Source organism: Perna viridis, chromosome 3, assembly GCF_037379345.1.
Source record: "Perna viridis isolate PV_CMFRI_1.1 ecotype Kerala chromosome 3, ASM3737934v1, whole genome shotgun sequence".
In the NCBI taxonomy this organism is placed as follows: domain Eukaryota; kingdom Metazoa; phylum Mollusca; class Bivalvia; order Mytilida; family Mytilidae; genus Perna; species Perna viridis.
The window spans coordinates 6,698,120-6,724,256 of record NC_142447.1 but is presented as its reverse complement, the minus strand read 5'-3'; the positions used below and the strand labels follow the sequence as shown (position 1 = coordinate 6,724,256).

Below are 26,137 nucleotides of genomic sequence, written 5' to 3'. Positions count from 1 at the left end.
TGCAGGCAGGCATTTTCATAAGGTATGACAACACAATTTCAATTTCGGACAAAAAATTATGAAGTTATTTTTTAAGAGGCCTGACCCCATTCCGTACTCCTTGCATTCCAAAAAAAAATACCATGTATGGAACTTTTAAACAGAATTTCAAAAGGAACACATTGACATCCAAATAACCAGAATCGGATCAATAATATACTATTTCTATCAATTCTGATGTTAACACCCATTTCCCATTTTAGCCCCTATATAGGAACAATGGGAAAAAGAATTCAAAACGATTCAATCAGTTAACGTTTTACACAAGCTATCGTAAATTAAACATGGGACGACGACGACGACAGGGCGAAACCATTATACCATTGGAAAAAATTGCTGTCTACTAACATTTCATCAGGAAAGACCAGATATTTTTTTGGAGATAAACAGTACAGAACTAAAATCTGACACTTCCTGCTATGAATTAAAATAAATCTTCATTGTATTAATTTAAAAAGATTTTCAAAATGGCTTCTTTTGTGGAGTACAATTCGATTTAAGAAAATACATTTAGTTTGGTTGCAGTGATCAAAATGCAGATTTCATGGAAATGCCATGAAATGGTTGAAATAAAGAGAGGATATGTTCAGAGGTGAAAATGCAGATGAAATGCCATTTTGCAGCAAATATTTCTATAATTTTTTTTTCAAGCAATACTTTACTCCAAATACTTCAAATAGATTGAGCAAGTACTAATTTTTAGGGTACAGTAGTTCAAGTGACCAAGAAGATACTTTTGTTTATTTATGGTAATGTGTAAAGCTTATCTGATCTTTCTAAATCTTTTATTTTTGGTCTGATTTTGATTTTCAAATTACATTTCAATTGAAAATATGTGCTTGTATTCTTCAATCAAATCTTCAAATATCTCACATAAAGGGAACACAATTTCTCAAATTTCACCTATGGATTAGACCTTCTAAATGTTACATTCAAAATTAGTACCTGTAAGTCTACTCTAAATCAGATTGACAGGACACTCAACTTTACCTCAACTTAGAGAAGTTATACAAGTACAAGTATCTCGCAATAAGTATCTTCATTCCTACATCTCTTCATATAAAACCAAACAATATTCATCAATACCCATTGAAGAGAATTGCACTTGCAAAGTATGATTCATATAAATACATGTAACTACTATAATGGTATAAAATTGAAATTGAGTGAGTTGAGGCTACTGTAAATGTGTATTTCTTTTTTGCAAACCCCAGGATAAGAAATTTTGCATTGGTTTAAATTTTACTGACTGAAGTCTTAATCAAGAATATTTTCATGTACGATTTTTTGGTGAATAAAGTTATCCCCTTTTCATAGCATGCAGCAACAATTATCTTGATTGTTGATACCCAACTATCACATCATATTAATTGCCATCAAAAGTTTAGGAGGGGGTTGTACAAGCTACAAAACATTTTTTTTTCATTGATTAGCTCGCTTACGTAAGTTGGGACAATACTTATTTTTATACTTGTACCTCTACATATGATTCTAAACCTTCATATGAAAGGACAAGGAATGACAACGCAAATATCTGGCTACCCTGCATGACTGAAAATTAGAAATTTGATGTGGAGTTCTTTCCGCTGTTTAGAATGTTAAATGAATGATTCAGTATGTACTACCACATTTAAATGATTAAAAATAAGAAGTCCCAAATTAGCAAATCTCAAAATTTTCCAAAATTTGACACTTTCTAATATTATTTCAATTTTTGTGGATGATTTTTAGATGCGACTCTGTAAGGAGTCCAAATCAGTTCAGATATTCCTGGGTCAGGTTGGCAGAGATCTTAGACAAAAAAATTTGCATTTCCCTCATTTTATTGATTTTGTGAAATTATTTGTTTCTATAAAACATGGTTAAAATCTAAAGCCATCAAAAAAGAAAAAAAAAAAAGAAAAAAATATCATACCTAGTTTCAACACATAACATTGCCACAACATTTTTAATTATTTTATTTTTCATGTCTTTATTGAGAGACCAAGTTTATGCGTTTCTTTCTCTCTGCATCCATGTTTTTAGCTCTCCTCCATAAAGTCTGTGTAGGTGATGACTTCAGATAACTTATTGATAGCAATCTGAAAAATGAAGGAATATTCCATGTAATGTTTTTTGATTTCACATTATTGAAATTAAAAAAAAATAAAATCAGAAATGGAATGTATTATTATACATTAAGTAATATAACTTAAAGAATTATATGATAAGATAAAAATGTAAAATGCTTCCAAGAAACTGAAGTTCAAAGAACAAGTTTAATAATGAGTTGGCTAATCCTGGTCTGACCATTCTTGTTTTAGTCAATTTTTGGTCCAACTGATCGCATGTTCCCAAGACCCTGATTCTATACTCATATTTTCGTTACTTTTCCTTTTCAAAACTCTTATATCCCAGTACTGTAACATCATGCAAATTAAAAACTGCCATGGTTTTATAATTTTCCCCACAGGAATTTGCATTCCTGCATAATACAATTACCTAGCTAAACCTAAAAGGTGGTGGAAATCATCCACTGTCATATTTTTGTTGTCTACTTTTCTTATTTCTACAAAATCTTCCTGAATCATCTGAAAGAAAAAGACAACATGGTATGGAGATGAGAACTGGTCACAACAATATCAAGTAACCAAATCTATGTGTTTCCTTATGATTCAATGCATGAGATTTTATTGCATTATCCAAGTACTGTATTTTGGTGTGTATAGTGTGCAGTGCAATTTTAAAGGTCTAAATGTGTGAAAAAAAAAGTTTTTTAGACTTAGGTTGCAGTAAAATTTCATAAGACACAAAAATTGATATTTTGCACTTTATCGGTCAATTTATTTGGCTTGATGCGGTATTTCCAATGAAAATGTAAAGGAAAGAAACTTCTATGCAGACTAAAACATCACGTAAACATCAGTAGCTACATAAATTGGATAATTATAATTTCAAAGCATGATAAAACTGACACAGGAGGTATGAACTGGCTTATAAAACAAAATCAAAAGTTGGGAAAATCAGACATTTCTGGTTTTGGGTGTAACTCAAATTTCATAATTTTTCATTTAAAAACATACTTTTAAGAAAGAAAATTGTAAGAAACAATCAAAATAAGTATCAGAATAATCATTTTCAGCTGTAAAAGCATTTAATAAGGAGGGTTTGACAAAACAGGAATTAGTTACTTTTTGGTTTTTAGTTGTTTCATATTAATTTCTAACCATGCTTTATAAGAAGGAAATATTGTACAACCTTTGAAACATATCATTAAGTCATTTGAAGAAAATATCACTAAAAATTTAATACTTAAAGATGTATTTCATGATTGGATAAAATTTTTGTCAGTAACATTTCACTTCCGTTTCACTTTTGTTTGTTTACATTACGCAATGTCTTTTCACGTATTGAAATCTTTAATTTCGTGGTCAGTTCTTATGTATTGATGTATAATCCGCATCCCCATGTTTTGGAAATGATTTCTAAGTAAAAATGTGCGCATAATACACATCAAAATACAGTATTTATACCTCAAGAAATTACTGTCAAAGTGTTTGTAAAGTTTGCCTTTTTAATATATTGTAGGTCAAATTTGGTTGAAATGCACTATGAAAAAATCGCAAAAATTTTTTTTCCTTATATAAGCTGTCAAAAAATATCTACATCACCAATGCTTCAGGATAAATTTAAATAACTTTTAAATTGTCTTCTAGATGTACTTGAATATATTTGAGGCAAAAAAGACCAAATTGAGAAAAATGATGAGCCACTCATTGCCTGATTCTTACACAGAATTGTACAGAATACAATGCAGTGTCAACACAGTGATATTCCAAGGAACTTCTATTTTGTGATCCCTGGTTGAATTTCTTGTGTTTTCAATAAAGTAAATGTATCATTTAACAATATTTTCAATCTATTTGCAAATAAATTTGCAATGGACGCCATCGACAACAAAGTGATACTATTATACGACTGAAAAATCTTTTAGCAGTCATATAAAAAGGTAGAAGTATATTAATAACAGAAAATATGAATAGAAGAATCACTTGCTGTGGAAGATGTTAGAGGGAACAATAAATACTTAGCAGCAATGGCAAAATAGGAAGTAAATAATAAACAGTAAAATAAAGGATCGCTATGGTAATATTTGGATTAAAAAAATACTACCATATTTTTCTGACTATAAGTCGAAGTGGTGGATAAATTGCATTGCCTAATTTTGCCCAAATTTGACGAAAAAAAAACCCCAGATAAATCAAATTTGCCAAATAAGTCAAGGGTAAGACATGTGCATTTATATCGTAAGTGTCAGCAGAGATCAGAGTTCAGCGGTTCGTTTTTTTTTCACAGCATATTATTCAAGAGGGTAAGACGTGCATTTATATCGTAAGTGTCAGCAGAGATCCGAGTTCAGCGGTTTGTTTTTTTTTCTAAGCATATTATTCCAGAGGGTAGGACATGTGCATTTATATCGTAAGTGTCAGCAGAGATCCGAGTTCAGCGGTTTGTTATTTTCACAGCATATTATTCCAGAAGGTAGGACATTTTTTTATATCGTAAGTGTCAGCAGATCAGAGTTCAGCGGTTAATTTTTTTTCTCTCAGCATATTCCAGAGGGTAGGACATGTGCATTTATATCGTAAGTGTCAACAGAGATCCGAGTTAAGCGGTTTGTTTTTTTCTTTTTCACAGCATATTCCAGAGGGTAGGACGTGCATTTATAACGTAAGTGTCAGCAGAGATCCGAGTTCAGCGGTTTGTTATTTTCACAGCATATTATTCCAGAGGGTAGCACATGTGCATTTATATCGTAAGTGTCAGCAGAGATCCAAATTCAGCGGTTTGTTTGTTTTTTTCACAGCATATTCCAGAGGGTAGGACATGTGCATTTATATCGTAAGTGTCGGCAGAGATCCGAGTTAGCAGTTTTTTTGTTTTTTTTTTCACAGCATATTCCAGAGGGAAGTACATGTGCATTTATATCATAAGTGTCAGCAGAGATCTGAGTTCAGCGGTTTGTTCTCTTCACAGCATATTATTCCAGCAATGTTACTTATAGAATTTCTGAATTAAATTAATATTTGTATTTTTGTTCAAGTGATGAAGTGTACTTTGTCCGCGAGTTAAATTATTTTTATTGTAAATTGTAAACATGTCATGCTTGGGCACCACAGGTATGAAATTAGTGAAAGTTGGTTTGATGAATAGGTCATAATTACGAGCAATAAATACAGTAAAAAAAAACTGTTAACTTTAAATTTGGTTGCAATTACCCATTTAGATAACACTTAAACTGATTATAATTTGAGCCTCGTGCGAATGTGTCACAAATGTGTTACAACATACCGTAAATGGGTATAAATTTGCATATTAAAGGACCGATAACTCTGGAAAGCTCGATAATGTCTTACCAGTAAAAAAGTGTTTTGTTAACATATCTTCTAGAGTTTGTTTACATATTTTAACGGTTTTAAAGTTTTTATTAACATCATCGTATTCATTAATAGAGGATGGCACTGATCAATGATCTTCCGAGTTCATTCGCAGGTTTGACTGTTGGAGTGACGGCTTTCATTGATTGTAGTTTACCCTAAATTTTGAATGAAAGCAATCAAAAACGAAATAAACAAATCTAATGAAATGCAATGTAGATGAACATTTTTTTCACAAAAAATTCATAAGTCGAAGTGGACGATAAGTCAAGGCTGACATTTAGCTGGAAAAAAGTATCGACTTACAGTCCAAATAATCCGGTACATGTCTATCAACTTCAAAGGAAGGTTGTCTACGGATTAAATCAATGATTACCATTGGAACAATTCATGTAGGAGATTCTTCCCCTCACTGACACTGTCTCATGAAGGATATTTTTACAAAATAACAAATATTTGATGCAATATTCAATTATTTAGTATTTGTCACAGAAAATTCAGCTTACATTTTTTTCCATAAGATTCTGAATTTTTCATTGATTTTTTTGGGAGTCTCCCCCTTAATGTGGGAGAGTTAAGATATACATTAATTTAAAAAAAAAAAAAAAAACATAAATGAATTTCATAGGTTTGAATTCTTAATACCAAGGGCCCAGAAAAATGCTGGTCACAGACCTACAAATTTTGCAATTGACTGAGATTCTTCCCCTCACTGACACTGTCTCATGAAGGATATTTTTACAAAATAACAAATATTTGATGCAATATTCAATTATTTAGTATTTGTCACAGAAAATTCAGCTTACATTTTTTTCCATAAGGTCCTGAATTTTTCATTGATTTTTTTGGGAGTCTCCCCCTTAATGTGCGAGAGTTAATATATACATTAATTTAAAAAAAAAAAAACATAAATGAATTTCATAGGTTTGAATTCTTAATACCAAGGGCCCAGAAAAATGCTGGTCACAGACCTACAAATTTTGCAATTGACTGACGTCCACTTTCCAATATCGCATATAAAAAATTTTTCAACCCTTATAAATTACAGTCAGCACGGTTTTATTAGTATATAAACATCCTGTCTACCAGTCTCCTAATTGTTTACTGGAAATTAATGGACAGGTGTGCATCAATATTAGGCGATGTGCAGCCACCTGCGACTGTCAGTACATGTGCAGCACAATTGCGTATACAAATTTATTGGAGTGACCTGCTCAAGTTTGATAAAATGACTGAAATGGGCTCTCAAAATTCCATACCCTTGCCTCATACATGTATCATCACTTAAATAAAATACAATCAAATACCTTTTGCATTTCATCAGTAAGAGAGTATTCAATCTGCTGTGCTAATGTGATGTAGATTCTGATTTTGGTCATTAATTCAGATGTCATGCCAGCTTCAAGGAGGTTAAAATATGCAACAAAATCATCAGGTACTACTTCAGGTTTTATGGGTAACAAACAGTCACTCTGCAAAAATAGTTAAAATAACTTTAAAAACATTAAATATGTTCACACAAATAGAATATGAAAATGTATTACTTGATTATCTCCCATTTTAGCAAGGAACCTCAGTGAGCATGACAACACTTCCACACGTATCCCACATTTAAACAAAAAAAGTGGTCAAATAGACATTCAATCCAAGCTACCATTACTACTTACCATTCACTGAAGTTTGAAAGAAATCTGTCAAGAAATGTAGGCACAATTTAGGTGACAAGCCTAACTCAATTATTTACAACTATAAAGTCCCCATTTTATCAGCTTTTGTAGAAATCAATCCCACCCAAACTTTTACTGCTACTTATTATTCACCAAAAGTTTCTCAAAATCGATTGCACTAATTAGGAGTATCAGTGCCACACTAAGAACAAAAATTGTAAAACTTACAGATGAATTATCACCCTCATGAAGCATTTGACAATAAGTAGCTTCCTTCAAGTACATCAATTAATGTTGCCAAATCTTCTACTAAAGATTCATCAAAATTCATTCAATTCAAATTAAAATATTTTATTGTTGAGTAAACACAATAATGTTTGTAACAAACAAAAGCCAGCAACAAAATCAATCACAAATCATAATAATAAAATACAATAATGACAAATTCAAATATGAGACTATTGAAAGTAGAACAAGAAAAAAGTTATGCTTCTTCTACCCTCAATTCTAATGACTGTTTCAAAAAGGAGCCAATAAATTTGACATGTTCCTTAGAGGAGGGATTAAGTAGTTTAGATACAGTCATGTCTTCAAATTTATGTCTTAAGTTTTCATATAAATTACAGTGTATAAAGAAGTGTCTTCAGTTTCAATGTTAACATTGCAATGCTTACATAGTCGGTTTTCCCTAGGAATTTTAAAATATTCAATGGTTCAAAAGGAGTTGTCATAACTTGATATAGGGAAAGACAAAGCGATTCGTTTAAGGAGGTATAACATTGAGAATGCTTAAAAATAGTGGAACACCATCAAAATACTTTTTTTGAACTAAAAAACATCTTGAACAAATATGACTTTTAAAGCTGCATTAGCTGCCATTTTCAAAAATTTTTGTTTCTGTTGAAATATGCCTTAACTTTGAATTATTTCTCCTAAATGGTACTTTTCCTGTTTAATTTCAATTGATATCCACATATAAAATGCATTAGATACATGAAATAGGTGTTGATATATTTATCGTCTTGCAAGACAAAAAAATGACCATGATAAATTCGTATTCATGTGACTTCTGGTGACCTTAATTCGCGCATGTGCTGTAGGGGTGATTCATTTTTAAAAAATCTGATTTAAGGAAACGAGGTTAAACAACGGCAAGGAAGACCGACGGACTCAACCTGTAAAAGACAAAAGTTGGAATACAATGCAAGGATCATTTTGTAATTTCATACTGTGATATATTGTGGCACAAATATGGTCAGTAATTGTCATTATTTATTTGAAAACTAATAAAGAAATAGATTTAAATAAAACGTAAACAAGACACTTGCTTAGGGCTGTTCCAGTAAAACATACATGGGATGGGGGGAAGGCACTTGAAAATTGGGGTAACCCCCCCATAGAAGCGATATTTTTCCACTCCTACCCACCAATAGAGGTAAAAACCCAAGCTTTATACGCACCAACAGAAGCAAATTAAAATTTATATATATTCTTTAACAGTATTCCCATGGTGATACATTACTTTTTTATATAATTCAGCTGCATGTGACATATTTCATACAGATAATAGCAAGACATAGCACGATTTCATGAATGCTTCATTTCATTTATACATATTCTGTAGTTTTGCCTATCACTTGCATGTTGCACATATTCATGTATAGACTAGCGCTTTTACCGTTTCCTTTTATTTATCTGTATATTAAAATTCATATATATTCTTTAACAGTATTCCCATGGTGATTCTTTAATTTTTTATATATTTCAGCTGCATGTGACATACATTTATTTCATACAGATAATAGCAAGACATTGCATGATTTCATGAATGCTTCATTCCATTTACACATTATCAGTGTTCTAGCTAGGATTTGAAAATAGAGGGTGCACAAAAGAGTGCACTTTAACATGTAGCATGTTTTTTTCAACTTTTCTGGTATGTTTGTATTCTTTTTAAATAATACAAGAATGATGTGTAGACAAAAATTAACATTACTTTTGGAGAATTCAAAGCAGTATACTATCACACCATAACGGAGATTAAGGGCAAGTGATTCTTAACATTTATGACTTACTATGTGGTAAAATGTTGAATGAAATGTAACAAATTTTCAATATTGCTCCAATTTAATTTCAAAATCATATTATTTTCTCTAATGTAATTACAACTTTCGAAAAATTACTTGTACTGTTGAAGAAATAGAAAATTTTGAAAAGAATTGAACTGACAGAGATCACCGACATATTGAATACCGATAAACAAACATATGCAACATGCAATTATAGACCTGTCAACTTGAAAATATTTTTAAAATTAATTGTAAGAAAGAAAATAATTATTAACCAATGATTGACTGTCCATGAAATGCTGAAAGATCCAATCTGGATCCAATTTCTACTTGTCAATGATCCTCATCCGACAACCCTGATCAGCTGATTGATCACCAATAATTATCTGAGGTATACCAGAGGGTTAATTATGACAGGATGTGGTAAATGAAGGTGACACTTCTTAATTGGCTTGGGGTAATTTATTAACAAAAGTGTAATCTTCAGATAATTATAAATGGGCACTAAGGGGGTAATATGGATGAGGGGCGGGGCGCTGCGCCCCTCCAATTTGCCTAGCTAAGACACTGATTAAAAAACATATATATTTGCGGTTTTGCCTATTTCTTGCATGTTGCACATACTCATGTATAGACTAATGCTTTTCCCACTTGTGCATCAAATATCTGTATATTAAATCGTTTCATATATTAACATTCATTTTTATGCACATATCCTCTTTTCAATGCACAGCTAAATCTTGATTTTTGTCTTGCCTAAGCAAATTCGGAGGAGGCCAGAATATAGGGATTACCTTTCTGGTATTTGTAATTGTAAGAGTATTTGTCCATATAAAATTTTCAACACTATAGATCACAGGTCAATGATATTTGGTATGTGAAGAGAAATAGAAGATAATGCAGACGTTGTATTGATCCACACTGTACAACAGTGACTGTATATGAAGCTGGTGTATTGCCATAACTATTTTGTATCTCATCTAACCAGTTGAAATTTCTGTGTGTATCCATATGATTGCCTTGATAGTTGTGTGAAGTTTCCTAAAATCCATTTGTTTTATTGGGGAGCAATGATTTCAAGAAAACTTCTCTTCTTGTATACCTAGCACTTTCAGCTGGAAATCTGCTGTATTTAAGCATCATTCAAGTTTGCATGCACTCTGTGCAGGTGAAGAACAAGAGAGTATAAAGTAATATTGATGTTTATCAATATGGAAAATTCTGCTCATTTGCACACTGGTGGCTAACTTGTTTAAGGGTATGGAAATTTTGTCCATTGTTGTAGACTCTCTGACAATTTCTAAGATGAAGAACAGAAGTAAAAGCCCTGTTCTTTGATAATTTTGTGTTTTTGTCACCACCACATTCACTCCACTGCCCATACCCTTTCATTTTGAAGTTTTGGAATGGGTTATTCTTGACATCAATATGCAATGACTACATAGTGATTTAAAAACTGTTCAAATTCAGTTTCAAAAGAACTCATAAAGTTTAATTGTGGAAGAGTTGCTTTGATAATAATTCAGACACACTGAACAGATATAAGAAGATGTGGTATGAGTGTCAATGAGATAACTCTTCATCCAAGTCACAATTTATTTAAAGTATAAACCATAATAATAAGTCTAAGCCAACACGGAGCCTCTGATCACAAAATTTGTATTATCAACATTTATAGCTTCAATTGAATTACTACAAACTTACTTCATTGAATCAGCAAAAATCAGAAAAATCAGAACTGAACAAATTTGGCAGCTAATGCAGCTTTAATATTACAATAACCAAATATGGTTAACAAGATTTTTTTAACTGACAAATCTCCAAAATGAGTGTTTGTTTAAGTAATTGCCCTTTTTTTATTTTTTTAACAGTCGAGACTGATATTCCAGATTTGTGCTAACAGTCGAGGCAGATATTCCAGATTTGTGCTAACAGTCAAGGCTGATATTCCAGATTTGTGCTAACAGTCAAGCCTGATATTCCAGATTTTTTGAAGGGCAAAAAAACTAAAAAATTCTTAAAAAATGCCCTTTCTTCTTTTGATTCTTACCGGTAAAATTGATTTAGCTTCTGACAAAATAAGAACTGCAACATTGGCCATAAAGTCCAGTCTATGGTAACTAAAATCATACTCTACTTTCTGCCAGCTGATTAAATTGCCAAGTGAAGTCATGTTCTTTACACCTGCAATAAAAAAAACCAACTTTCTTCTTTACTTACTTTTCAACAATTTGATGCATCTAATAAGATATTATCTACATTTGTTCTTTTCCCTCAGGTGTATGTATAGTCTATTAGTTTACTATGTATACAGAGTTGCATTTGAATAATACTATTATAACTAAAATCACACAACAACAGACCAAAAGCAACTCTCTAGACTACATTTTAAAGACCAATCACCAGGTTGTTTTCTTGAATCCTGAATACAGCAGCTTTTTTGCTTTATCAAAAGGCCCAGAAAAATCTAAAGTTAACATCTTGAACCTGAAGAAAATCTCGTAAGAAATTTTGTTACACCTGTGAGTGGACAACGCATGTTGAAAAGAGAAATGTTGAAGACCTAACTCAATCAACTGGGGTATCAAATATTCTAGACACAATATCTTTCGTAAATGAGTTATCTTACCACTAGCTTCCAACTGGCCTGGCTGGAGAACTGTCTCATCTACAAGTAGTGAAGTTCTCTCTGCTAATTGTAACATCCCTGACTTTAGACGATTAGCTGTGTAGTCCTTCTCAGGGGTAAGTCGGAAAGTGTTCATATTCTCAATGGTAAGTGGGAGGAGATGTGACTAAAATGATACACACAAATATAAATATATACACCTACATGTAGAAGTGTAATTCAAAAGGAGGAAAATCACTTAGGAAATAATTGTAGTTAAGGCTTCCAATGCAACACTGTACACATTTCGACAGTCCCCAATTGCACGCACTTTTCACTTTACCCCTGGATTAAAAAACATTGAACTCGGGTGCAAATGTACAATATAAGTCCGAATACAAGTAAAATTATCATAAAATGGAATCTATAGATAATTTTCATACCTGAACTTTTTTGTATCCCCAAATATACTTATGAAAGCTTAAAATTAGGTGTACATTATGAGCATGGAAATAGAAATATGCAGCAGTGGCAGTCAAATACATTTACAGTGAAAGCTTTGAAAGGATAAACAGTAACTGATGAGTTTTGATCTCACATTTTACCAAGTTATCATAAATTACCTGTGACAGTAATCCTGAAATGAACATCTGAATCAGCTGACCATACTTGGGTGTTGTTGGACACTGACTCAAGTTAAGACAAAACTTTCCTAGTGGCATTACATCTGCTCTGCCATACCTACAAGAAAAACATGGAGTTACATGTGTTATTGTGAAATGAATATCCCCACTCCACCTAACAGGAAATTGACATTTGGTAACATCATTTGAGAGCAAAGATTTTTGCAAAGAAATTTTCAATATCATTTACAGAAAATTTTATTAAGAGGATTATATAGAATGAAAGCAATCAAAAATGCTTACAGCATTAGCCCCTTTGAAGCTACCTACAAAATGATAAATATGTAAGATAAAAGAGCTGTCATAAATGAGATAGAATTAAGATGGAATGACAAATGGACAAGATGATTCCCATTTAACACCCATTACTGAAAAAAATATTAATACTAGCTATTTAACATAAAAATGGTTCTTTTATCGAATTTTTAACACTTTGAACTGCTCAATTTTTAGAAACAGTGAAAACTGATACCGTAAATATGTTCAATTGACAGAATTTGTGAAAATTAGCAACTCCAAATATCAATAAGGTTACAGTAGTGAAAAATAAGTATAAGTTTTTGCAGGCAAAATGGGAAAAATCAGAAACATGCATGTAAAAAAACCCATTGATCTGACAATGTAATATTACTCAAGGATACTTTCTCTATTTGAAAAGACCATCATTTGATCTCTGCATCACTGGCTTTGATCAGAAATTCTTCAATTGAATGTTAGAAAAATGAGGTTTTTGATAGATTTAACTTCCCTTGAAATGTTCATTTTCAGTGCATTTCAATGAAATCATAACACAATGCACCAAGCTGATATGGCAAATATTGCCTTTTTCCTGGATTCTGATGATGCAAATAATCAAATTACACTTTTAAAATAATAGTTTTTTTCACACCATGTTTCACCTACTGCCTGATTCTTACAGACTCACACATAATGATCTACAAATGAACTTACACTGATGACAGAAGATGGAGTAGAAAGAACTCTGCTGATAACTTGTCTCCTAGACAGACATGTTCTAACAATTCCATTATTCTACCTCTTAGAGATTCTATTTCTTGCTCTAACTCCAAGAATTCTTAAAAGAAAAAAAAATACATGATAATTTATGTTACTTGAAAAAATAAAAACACAAACAAAAAAAGGGTAAAAACAGTTCAATCTTATCAAAACTGAAATGACTTACTAAGTTTACATCAACAGTAACCTACCGAACAATGAGACCCCCCCCCAAAAAAAAAGGGGACAAACAGAAAACATGAAAGTACATGAAAGATTGGGATGAATAGCCTCCAAATTTGGACTTACAAAAAAAAAAAATATCTTCCAACTTTCATGCAAGCTACATTGTATCTACAGTTTTTAAAATATTTCATACTCTTAGAAATGAAATTCCAAAGAATTCATCAAAATGAAAAGCATTAAAAAAATGAATAACATAAATTGTGACAGTTTGACTTCAACATACTAGCTCTGTACTCATCACTGCCTTTTGATTGTGAAACAATTGGATTATTGTGAGAGAGTTTATGACACAACACAGCATGCAGTCTTGGTACCAAAGAAGGTGGTGGGGCATGAGCATTGAGTTCCTCAATTGGTGGTTGATATCCTTCGATTCCAAACTCTTCTTGTTCACTAAAAAGAAAGTAAAAACAAAAGCAACTTTTGTAGTAAAATCTATTACTGTGTAAGTATTAAAGTAGGTGGGGTTCCAATGTTCGTGGGTTTAGGAAACCATGAAATTGGTTCCCAATAGGGTATGTAAGTCTCGTCACGAGACTCGTTGATTTCATGAGAATGGGTCCTCATCTCCCATTCAAATGCATAGAGATTCGTCATTAACATAGCAGTGAGTTCAATGTTAAAAGCAAAATATCTCTTTGTGGAAAAATACTGATAAAAAATGACAAATATCTTGTTCTACTGGATAAAGACGTAAAGAAAAGCATAAATAGACGATTTTGCATTGTGATACAAAGTTTCAATTTCCCGCAATAAAATGCAGAACAGTCTTCGGATTTCGATACGTTCTACATCTAAAATTCCGGAAGGGAAACTGAAACTAGGACGAGACTTACAAACCCTATGACAAGGAAATTTCCCATTCATTTGTACGATACAGTTGTCAAATCCACGAATTCAGTAAGTACGAACTAATAACTTTTCCCTTAAACATGAAAATTGGTATCAACTAATAAAGACTTTCACAGTAATTTATTAACTTGTTGATAGATGTAACTATACTAATATAAAAGTTTTAGTGCTTAAAAGGGCTCCACAACAAATTCTGATACAAAATGAAGGTGTTAACCAGGTACTTAGTAATGATGGATGGTCTGTTAATGGACTGATATTAAAGTCATAATAATAATGCAAATCTAAGTATGTATCAAGACTTGTGAATCATTTCAATGTCGCATTGTAGAAACAAATCTTTTTGTCCCAAATTAAATGTTTAGTTATACACATTGTCTAGCTAGGTATAACCCCACTTGTAAAAGAAAGTTGATATTGGACAGCAACCAAAATTACTTACATCTATTGCTCGAACTACGTCAGTACAGATAAGCGCATTTGGATGTTAATTACTTACATCGTATGTTCTAGCTATATGAGGCCATAGACCAAATTTGAAATCAATTCATCGTTTAGGAGCCAAGGTAATTGTGACAAAATCAGGAAAGATGGCAGAACGAACAGGTAATACAATATATCACCCACTCTTTGAGAGGGGGTGTTACAATATGTTTATGAAAGATTATTACTTTTCCTGGTTAAATTGAGCTAACACGGGATCAACTGACAGGACTCCAATGAACTCTACCATGTCATTCACTTTAAATTGGTCAATATCATCATAGATCTGAAAAATATAATCCATTACGTTCACCTAGACATGTTTCAACAAATGAAATTTAACAACACACATGATAAGCAATAAGCTTAGCATTTTTTATGTAGAGCCAAACAAAAACACACGGAACATGTAAATACAATATTTTGCTTTTAAAATTAGGATGTACATACCTTAAAATGCTTTTATAAATAAGGGATATTTATGAATCAAAATATGCTCACTTGGAATCCTCAAAACAAAGTGGCCCTACAGTGTTCTTACCACTGGTGCAATATTTAACAAAAATGGCTAAGGATTACTTTACTTTACCAGGATATTGATTATGTGAAACATTTCTTCTTAACTTACCTTAACTAAACAAGCTGTACCCTTCTCATCTTTCAGAGGGAAATTCAGATCATGTCCAACAGATGCTGAAGAACCTAGAAGTACAATGGATGGATTTGGTGCTTTAATATGGACTGAACATTTCATTCTTAATTGTTAGTTGCATCATAGTAAACAAAGTGTACTTTGAAATTCAATTTATTCAAATGAAATGAGACCAACTTTAATTAATTTGTATATTAAAGTAGGTGTGGTAAGATAGCCAATGAGTGTCATCCACCAAAAGTCAAGCAACTAACAATTCAATTTCTACAGGTCACCACACATGTATCTTCAATATGTAAATAAAAACTAACATATAAACAGTGTCGATTACAAATTTCCTTAAGTAATGTACTAATGAAAGCATATGCTGGTGAAAAATGGCTAAGTTCAACATGCTAAAAATGAAAGAAATATTATGGAGGCACACATCTTCAGTAAGTATACAAACACCGTGCAAAGTATGAATAAAATTGGTAGAATACTTTTTGAGTTACAGACTACACAAAGAAGGTACCCCTTGCATGAGGGAGAAGAGAATAAAGAGGATACAGGACCTACAGTGACTACTGGTGATGCAGGCAAAGAGAAATCATATGAGCAACAGCTTTGATAAGGCATACCAGATTGATTGTCTGTTCTTGTTCTCTTTGATTCTAAATTTGGCTCATATTGGCTAGTGACAGGTGGTTCTGATGTTTCCATTGCAACATCTTCAGATTCTTCATCAAGTGAGCGCTTATTTCTGAGAGGAATTTGAGATGTAGAGGCTTGAACTTTGACTCCAGCCTTGTCAGCATAAGTCTGCATGAATATAAATGAATAAAATACTTTATAGGGTGCAGCTTGGAAGAACTCTAGAGGTTGAACCATGAACAGTTGGGACAACTTTCAAGCTGACGAAGTTTTTGGCCCTTTATGCCCACAATCTCCAAAATCAATCCTGGCCTTTCTTTTCTGAAATGACACCTTGAGGTTCAACTGCCATTCACTCATAGTCATGTTATTATCTGGATATCTTGAAAATGCTTGATCCCCCTTTTTGGCCTCTTATTCCTAAAAGATTGAAGTTGCAGCCCCCAAAGTCCTTCCCAGTTCTCCTTTTGAGGCATGGCATCTTGTAATACAATTTCCGATAGCTAATTCACTTTATGTCTAGACATCATGAAAATGCTTGATTGTAGCCCCTGATTCCTGCTTTCCTTAGTGTGGAAAATTTCACTGAGAACCAATAATTTATAAGTTATAATCCAAACATCAGTAAAATGCTTGTTTCTGACCCTTTTTCAGTCTCCATTCCATAATTTTATCTGGCCCTTTTTCAGTCTTCATTCCATAATTTTATAAGTTTTGCGTGTAATCCACAAAATTGACTACTTTATAGAATAAAACACAGAAAAAAGGATATACTATACTTTCCGGACTACAAGTCAATATTTTTTCAGCAACGTGTCAGCCTCAACATATCTTCCACTTGACTTATCTAAGGATGTCTCAAGAAAAATGTTCATCAACAATGCATTTCATTAGATTTGTTTAGTTCACTCTTGATTGCTTTAATTCAAAATTTTTGGTAAACTGCAATTGAAGAAAGCTGTCACTTAAACAGTCAAACTGGTGATTGAATTTGAATATTAATGATCATTGCCACTATCCTTGATGAATGAATACGATGATGTTTATAATAACTCCAGACGATACTTAACAAAACCCTTTTTTTTTCAACTTGGAAAACATTATCCAGTGTTTTGGAGTTATCGGTCCTTTCATATGCAAATTTATACCCATTTATGGTACGTCGTAACACATTCACACCTGGCACAAATTATAATTCAATTAAGGTGTTATCTATATGGCTAATTGCAACCAACTTTGCAGGTAACAATTATATTTTATTGTACTTCGTAATACAAGGTAATATTGTTTACAATTACCACACGTAGTTATGACCAATTCATCAAACGAATTTTCCGCTTATTTCACACATGGCTGCCCATGTTTGACATGTTTACAATTTTGTACTGCAGATGATCTATGGCTTCAGAGACATGACACGCCATTCAATAAAAATATGGAACTCGCGGACGAAGTACAGAAACACAGATATTTATATAATTCAGAAATCTTATACTTAGTAACATTGCTGGAATAATATGCTGTTGAAAACAAACCACTCAACTCTATCTTCGCTGACACATATTATATTAATTGCACATGTCTGACCCTCGACTTATCTGCTGAATTCAACTTATACTCCACATCGACTTATAGTCTGGAAAATATAGTACTGACAAATGTCTTACATATCCATATAAGACATTTGTATGCTTTTACAAACCCTAATAGTTTAATTCCATGAAATGCTTGATATTGGCCCCTTATTCAAACTGTTGGGTCACAACCCCTAAAATCAATACCAATCTCCCTTTTGTAGTTTGGAACCTTGTTATAAAGATCAACAATTAACATTCAAATTTGAAGTTATCATACAAAACAAAGTTTCCAAAGATGATTCACTGATAAACAGACAGCCTGTCAGCACTATCACTAAATACCTCAGGCTTTTCATCAAGAGGCGATACCAGATACTTTTACCCTTCTAAGCTACTGAAAGGTACCTCAAAATTTTAAAATTACATATAGTTTTATAAAAGAAAATGATGAAAAGTACCTTCTAAACAGAAAAGGTATCTGTATTGGAAAAAAATTCATGAAACCCCTCATACCTTCCACAGGCATGGGGTATAGTAACAAACGAAGTTTACCTCTTTCACCCAGGCAGTCTCTGCTGGTATAGGAATGCAATACATGGTTTGTCTGTCCATCGTAACGTTATCATTGGATTCTACATCAATTTGTTGTGATTTCTGAAACAAACATACATTAATAAACTCTTTATGTGACACAATAATGCTTGAAATTTTTGGTAAAAAAAAAAGCTGAGAACTTGGAAGACAATTTACTCACTAATGTTTGTTATTAAAGGTATTACTGTAAACCAGGAAATATTTACACCCTCTATTTTTCGTGGTTTCTGCTATCGAACAGCTTTGGTACAGTTTTAAATTCATAATGTTTCATCAAATTGTATTATCACGTTGTTTGAAGAAAATATTCAGATCTTGGCCCTTTAAATATTAAAAATAAAACTCATTACTGTCCCGAAAATTTCACGCTTATAGTACTTGGATCATTTCATCAGTAAAATAAGAAATTTTCCATCTAGAAATAGTCTTGAAATAGGTTGTGACCTGAGGATCTTACAAAATTTACCAAACAGTCAGCAATGTCTTTATACATTCCACATTTCATGGACTCAGTTGATGTTTCTAAATCTTTCACTTTGTAGAATCCAAGGTAGAATTCTGGATCATAAATATCCTGAACCATACACCGAAACCTCACCAATGAATTAGGTTTCATGGTATGTACTGGAGAGTCATTTAAACTTGGAATCTGAAATCATGTAAAACTACAATCCAATACATTATAGCTCAGTAGAATGTGGTCAGGTTCTAAATGTTTGCTACATAACTATTTAGTTCCCAAAGAGAAGGTACACAACTATCAATATGTAGAAAAAAAGGAGCAAGTTTAGTCAGTGTCTACATCAAACTTATTTGTAAAAATATGTGTGTAGTTTATATCTTCTGTCTACAACTCAAAATATATTTATTGATTCTGGCAGTTCAATAACATTTCAGTTTTGTCTCCATTTTTTTTACTTAAGTGGAGACAAGCAACACAGTTGAGTCATAAAGGAAAAAAGTGACTCCATTTAGACAAGTACAGAAATTGAAATTCAGTTTGACATTAGCGTATACATGTACATGTAAGATACATTGTACTACATGAAGCTTGACAAATCTGATCAATTCTCAGTAAATGTGCAAATTGTTTCTAATTTTGTGACCAGACTTGGTATTTCCGCAAGATAGGTGCAACATTTTCCTGTAAAAACTAACAGTTTTTTACCAAAGGGTTTATTATTAGTCTAAGAGTCAGCATAAGAAATATCTTATAAATCAGTCTACAAATAGTCTGAATAAAAATAAGGCATTAATGGAACATTAGTGATACCCCACCATGATTTGGTAAAAAGGGGGGATGGCAAAATGTTCAAAAGTATCCTAACTTTTATCTGTGGCAACATCCCTTCAGCACCTGCGTATGGAGTGTTCATATCACAACTCATACGTTATGCCAGAGCTTGCCGAAACTACGCAGACTTTTTGTATCGCACTAGAACTCTACAAATAGGCTTCTGAAACAGAGTTATGTTGCTACAAGATTGAAATCATCACTACAGAAGTTCTATGGTCGTCATCATGAACTCGTGGATCGTTATGGTGTATCCATCTGCACCATGAAAACTGATTTATTCAACGGGTCATAGTTTTCCTTTCCTCGATTGTCTGCCCTGGACTTGACTTTTTATGAGCAACTCGGCGGGTGTTTCTAGGAAAGCAGAGGATGCTTACCCTACCGGTGCACCTGGTCCATGCTCCCAGTTTTTATTGGAGTCTGAGCTGCTCATTTGCTTTTGTTACTTTGTATGTATGATTTTAGTTACTGTACGTTCTTTGTTGTGTATGTCTGTTTTCCATGTCAGGTCTTTGTCCCTGAATTACATTCTTTTGATAACGTTATAACCTTGGTTCCCTTGATTACTCTTTGAAAACTAAATTTAAGATATTGCTGAAATTGAACTTTGCCACCATGCAAAGTATTAAGTAGTACTCCAGAATGTGATTCATGGGTAAAAAGCCTACATATTTTTATCTTTGATATTTTGTTTGAATTGCCATAGTAAACAGAAATTAACATTCAGTTTTCATATAACCCGTGTTCATAGAGATAAAAATTATATAGAATGCACTGTAGATTTCAAAATAAAGGGAGATAACTCTGTAAATGACACTCAAATACAATAGAATCTGTTGGATTTTCAATGTTGATTATCTCCTAAGAGCAGGCAGATTTTAATGAATAATTACATATTTCATGGTATAGACCCATAAAACAACTAAATTACAAAAATAAAAATATGTAGCCTTTTTTTGGGTGCATCACATTTTTCAGATTTTGCATGATTCTTACAAAGACAGCTACTTAAAAAACAATTCATTCTCAAGTCATTACCTGGAAACATTGAAGGACGCACATTTTCAAGGGTATCACATAATACCTTGCCACTTCATGTGGAAGGGGGAGGAGGGGTTAAAGAAAATGCCTACAAGTGAAATACATACTTACCCAGTCTAACACCTTGTCACCCTGAATTTTACCACTGAAGTAATCCTTCACTTCCTTCACATTTTGTTGTTTGTCTGAAACAAGTTATATAAAGGTATATTACATGTATATACTCTTCTAACAATGAAATCTGGTGCAGTAATCTTAGAGTAACGGACAGATGGACAGGGCAAAAAGAATTATTCACTAATTTTTTTCCCAAATTTCATAGAAAACAATTTCAACAAAAACATCTTATTACAGACTATTTTTCCACCTGGTTTTTATGGAAACCAAAACCTGACTACCATCTGTAAACTGTCGAGTTGTTTGGTGGAACTTGATGTTGTTTGTCAGGATGAGTCGGTCTGTTAACAGGAAACAGAGGTATCAATTGGCCTTGACCTGTCAACATATTGAGATGGCAGGTATCATACCCCTTTCATAATCATAGTGCTGATGGCACTGGCAGTTATTGATTCTTGTAAAATTTGTAGCATTGACAAAATATCAAAGATTATATGATGTTAAATAAAATTGTGATCATAAACTGCATTTAAAATACTATGAAGAACTGTCTTTTTTAATATGTATAAACTGAAAATCAACCTATACTGCTGATCCAACTCCACACACAATTACAAATTTTTGTTCCATTTCACCTTTTTTCCCAATTTTATGTCTATCCATAAGTTAATGTGCATTTACATTGAAAAGCTATATTAACAGAGTATTTATCCTACATAACAATTATACTTAAATAAAACCAATATCAGTTTAAGAAAATAATTTCCTTAACACCAGATTTTCAAAATCTAGACACTTTTACTTGGTTGAAATCACTACTCTTCACTTCCTGTGTATAAAAATCGTAAAATATTAATGATACATGTAGAATGGATAATTTGACTTATATGTGTGTTAAAACGAAAAAAAAAATAAACAAATTTTGTCCTTCCAGACACATTACTGCAAGAAATAAATACCCTAAATGTAAATTTATTACTAAACATCTCTAAAGGCCAAACAAGAATCCCTCAAATATTGACTTTATATGAAGACTACATCAGTGTTCTCCCCAGGCCCTTAAAGTGCTGTGCTTTACAGCGCTATCGAGATCGGTATTGTGCTATCTTGTTACCAGCGCTGTGCTATAAACTTAAATTTGAGGATTAAAAATCAATTATGACAGGAAACATGTGTGCCCTGATGTCATTTACGGCATCCTACAAGGTAATTAGCAGTAGTAAACATGCTATGGTCAGTTGATCACCACGTGACTGCAAAGGTGTCTGAAGCCTATGACACTGCCGACAATATTCTTTATCAGTCACACCACCTGGCCACAAATTAATTTTAAAGAAGGTGTCAATCAGATATTAATATATCAGATATTAATACTGAACCAATCAAAACTGACTATGGTAAAAATTCAATCAACCCTGGCGAAAAGCATGTGGCTATTTATAAATGCAAAGTTGAATAATTGCACGATCACATGATGTTTTCAACATTAAGAAGCTGATTTACTTTATAAAAGAACTATTAAATTCCCAAACAATATTTATTCCATCAGATACTTCCAAAACACTTTGAAAAGAAGAAAGAAATGGCCGTCTTTTGTTTACATTGCTATGTTGTTGTGTATCAAGAGCACGTTTTTTGGCAGGAAAATTAGTTAAGAAATAGATCGTAAAATCCTCAAAGTATAAAAATAGTACAACAGGTGTGGGGAAATTTTTGTTTTGTTTTGTAAATCATGATATGGGTTTTTGTCATGAATAAACTACATATAACCGTAATATTTAAAAACAAAACAAAAACAACTAGTGTGCCATACTTAAATAACAAGAATAAGATTTTTATCTTTTCCTGGTATAACTAGGTCAACTCCACACTACTTCCTAATAATTTTTGGAAACATGTATATTAAGACCAGAGTAGTCTTTTACATGAACCTGATTAGATAATATTCTAAATATATAGATATATTGAAAGTTACTAAGACTAGAAAAAGAGTTTAATAGAGATTGCTCTTAATCAAATGAATATCACAGTCAAATGAGCCATTGAGGCCCCATAACAAATGAAAAATTGTAATTTCCATGGGTCTGCTGTCAGCAAAAATTTGAAGAACACTGGGTGTGTATGAATTAGAGGAAATACTTATGAAGAATTACTTATCATAATTTGATCGAATATCATAAATTTTTCTGTTAATTTAAAAAAGGAAAATAAAAAAATGGTATTAAAGTTCTAATTACTGCAAAAGAAGAAAAAAGGGTGAAATATTTACCTACAAATAATTCATGTAAACATAAAACAGCAATGTACAAAAATACATTTTTTATACACTGATCAATCTATATATAATACATTTATTACAAAGTGGCACTTTTCGACCAAGAGTCCGGAAATTTTGACTGCCCATGCCGGACATTTTATCAAATTTCAGCAGATGTTTTTGTCCGAAAATTAACTTAAAAAACGTTTGTATGTAGTTATTTTAAAATAAATATTAGAAATGTGTTATGTCATCACATACTCTGTCTTTTACAAAATATCAGAACAAGTGAACGACTTCGGTTTTTCGACCATACGTGGACGTTCTAACATGTAAACAAAACATCATATCTCTCGGACTTTTTCACCACACAGGCAGCCGAAAACTTCCGAGTGATGAAAAAAATGTGTATTATTTGTTCAAGAAAATCGAAAACTCATTTTGTATATTGATTTAAATTGTCTGTTGACTTCTGTGTTAAAACGATATTCAATTGATGAATTAATAATTACAAATTATGACTGATTCATAGTTTCAGTTCCATGTGCTTTCAGTACCTCTGAAAGATTGGCGAGAAAATGATGAACTTGTCAATCTTTTTCTTAATTAATCAACTAATAAATATAAGAAGATTCTCAGAGTTACTTCAATGAGTTACTTCAATTAATTCATATACGCAATGGTTCTGCACGTGTACTGCTTATTCAATTATGCAATCAACTAATCAGTTGCAGGTAAATCACTGTCAGGTGGCTTCACATTGGCTAAAATTGACACACACCTGTCAATTAATTTTCAATAAACAATTAGGAGACTGGTAGGCAGGATGTTTATATGCTAATAAAACCACACAGACTGTAATTTATAAAGGTTGACAATTTTTTATGTCCAATATTGAAAAATGGTCATCAGTCATTTGCAAAATTTGTCTGTCAATGACCACCATTTTGGACCATTTCCAGATCCATGGTTTCGACAGGAGACATATTGACGTCGTGTCATGCGCTGAATACAGCGCTATCTGAAAATCCTGGGGAGAACCCTGCTAGATCTTAATTTTATTTGCATAAATAATATTATTGAGCAGATAAATTGTAGGAAACATATTTACCTGTTATAAAAGAAGTATTGAGTGATATAAAAGGAACTACATTTGGACTATGTTTTTGTCTAGTGTTCAGAAATAATAGGGAAGTTCCAGTGATAGACGGTGACATAAGGCACTTTCATCCTGAAGGATCAAAAACCCAGTGTTCATTTCAGAAAATTGCATAACAGGAGGGGGTCACTTTCAGGATACAGGGGGCCAGTATGGCAGTATTATAAGGGGTCATTTTACATAACAGGAAAGATTCAACCAACAAACAAGATAACCTCAGATTTGTATACACTTTATAGTTTCATTTTAGGTGAGAGGTAACAGAGATATACAAACTACAAATGAATAAAAAGAAATACTAGTATATGTTGGGTTTTATATTAGGCCAAAAAAAAAAAGTCTGTTTCAGGTTTCCTGACCGACCCTAAAACATTTTTTCTCCAAAATTAACAAAATCAGTAATTCCGCCACAATACAGATCATTTCTGGTAAAACCGAAAGTATGTTTAAAACCAGGTCACAATAGCATTTGAATAGGGTTTGTAAGTCTCAGTTTCCCTTACCGAATTTCCGATGTAAAACGTGTTGAAATCCGAAGACTGATCTGTATTTTATTGTTTACTTCCGACTTGCGGACATTTTGTCAACATTTATCTCCCTTTGTAGCAGGTATCTATTCGGAACTTGTAAGGTTTTCCATTCGACATTGACGATACTATAGAAAATCTCGAAAGTCAAAAGGGAATTTCTTGTTCCACTGACCCTGCCATAAATTTTCTTTACCCGGGATACAAATGAAAATCATCCTTATGTAACCTACCAACAAAATGAAACACTCTGTAAATTTTAGAAACACCTTTGTGTTTGTCTTCTGGGGATTCTGTTTTCATTCGAGTTCCCTCTTTTTTCTGCACCCGAATCCGAACATCGATTAGAGAGACTTCGAAATTATACCTGCTCTTACGGGAGGTAACTCTGCAGAAACAGGATATAATTTGGCTGTATCCCGAGCCACGCAAGTAAGGAATAATATTTCTGTTTCACAAATTGAAATCTGTAATTTTATTAACTGGATGAACCCATTCAAAGTACTGAAAACAGAAAGTGAAGTTCATTTAAACTGTTTGTACGAAGGATTTCCAGGATTGCTGGATTTTCTCATCAGATAGGTCATTTGTTTTTCTTCAGTTTAGCCACCTTCTCCCATGTTAGGGTAAAGAAACTATAAAATGTTTTAAATGGTATTTTGCTATAATTCTGCCCTATCTCAAAGAACGTTGGAACAGGCGGTATGCAATATGGTGCTCGGGAGAGGCTGGGGTACGGAGGAATGGAATTCCAACCTCTTACCTTGTAGTAGTACGAACGGAAACATTGCAGGAGTCTTATCGCTTTGAGTATTTTTACTTGAAACTTTGGAAATAAAAATAACTAAACGATGGATATATGACAGTTTGCATACCAATTATTTTCTGTATTATACCGAGTGGGTTATTTACCCAGTCTTCTCCAATTCCTGGCATTTTACAGATGGTTTGATTATCCAAATTACCACAGTATCAAACGGCGGGAAATATTAATTTGCCTAAATTACTGAGTGCGCACTGGAATCGTTCCAAAAATATTATTTTAACATTTTTCATGGCATCATAATCATATATTTTTGCATTAATTTTATAAACAAATTAAAAAAAAATAAGTCGAAATTTAGGACATTTTTGGTTAAAAGGTCACAAAAATTGTATAGCCGTAATTCTATTCCAGCAATGTACCGAATTTTACAAAATCCAAACAAACTGGTACAACCTTT

General features: G+C 32.6%; 1 protein-coding gene across 1 annotated transcript; it reads right to left on the bottom strand.

The window, feature by feature from the left end:
- Window positions 1–1,844: 1,844 nt before the first annotated feature.
- On the bottom strand, window positions 1,845–25,961 carry LOC148620826 (mini-chromosome maintenance complex-binding protein-like). The gene is made up of 15 exons (XM_088574656.1): window positions 25,790–25,961; window positions 20,966–21,039; window positions 18,983–19,165; window positions 18,475–18,576; window positions 16,333–16,513; window positions 15,689–15,762; window positions 15,249–15,346; window positions 13,949–14,118; window positions 13,435–13,558; window positions 12,424–12,541; window positions 11,822–11,987; window positions 11,243–11,376; window positions 6,764–6,928; window positions 2,521–2,609; window positions 1,845–2,120 (listed from the first exon to the last, which is right to left on the bottom strand). The coding sequence occupies exons 1-15, from the start codon at window positions 25,848–25,850 to the stop codon at window positions 2,012–2,014; spliced, it is 1,848 nt and encodes a 615-aa protein (XP_088430782.1). The 5' UTR covers window positions 25,851–25,961; the 3' UTR covers window positions 1,845–2,011.
- Window positions 25,962–26,137: the final 176 nt, after the last annotated feature.

Excerpts from the sequence above, each read along its gene's own strand:
- LOC148620826 (XM_088574656.1), bottom strand. The coding sequence starts at position 25,850 with ATGCCAGGAATTGGAGAAGACTGGGTAAATAACCCACTCGGTATAATA. Across the intron at positions 16,514-18,474 it reads AGACTGCCTGGGTGAAAGAG|ACTTATGCTGACAAGGCTGG; the intron begins GTAAACTTCGTT and ends ATATTCATGCAG. Across the intron at positions 11,377-11,821 it reads AGGCCAGTTGGAAGCTAGTG|GTGTAAAGAACATGACTTCA; the intron begins GTAAGATAACTC and ends TTTTTATTGCAG.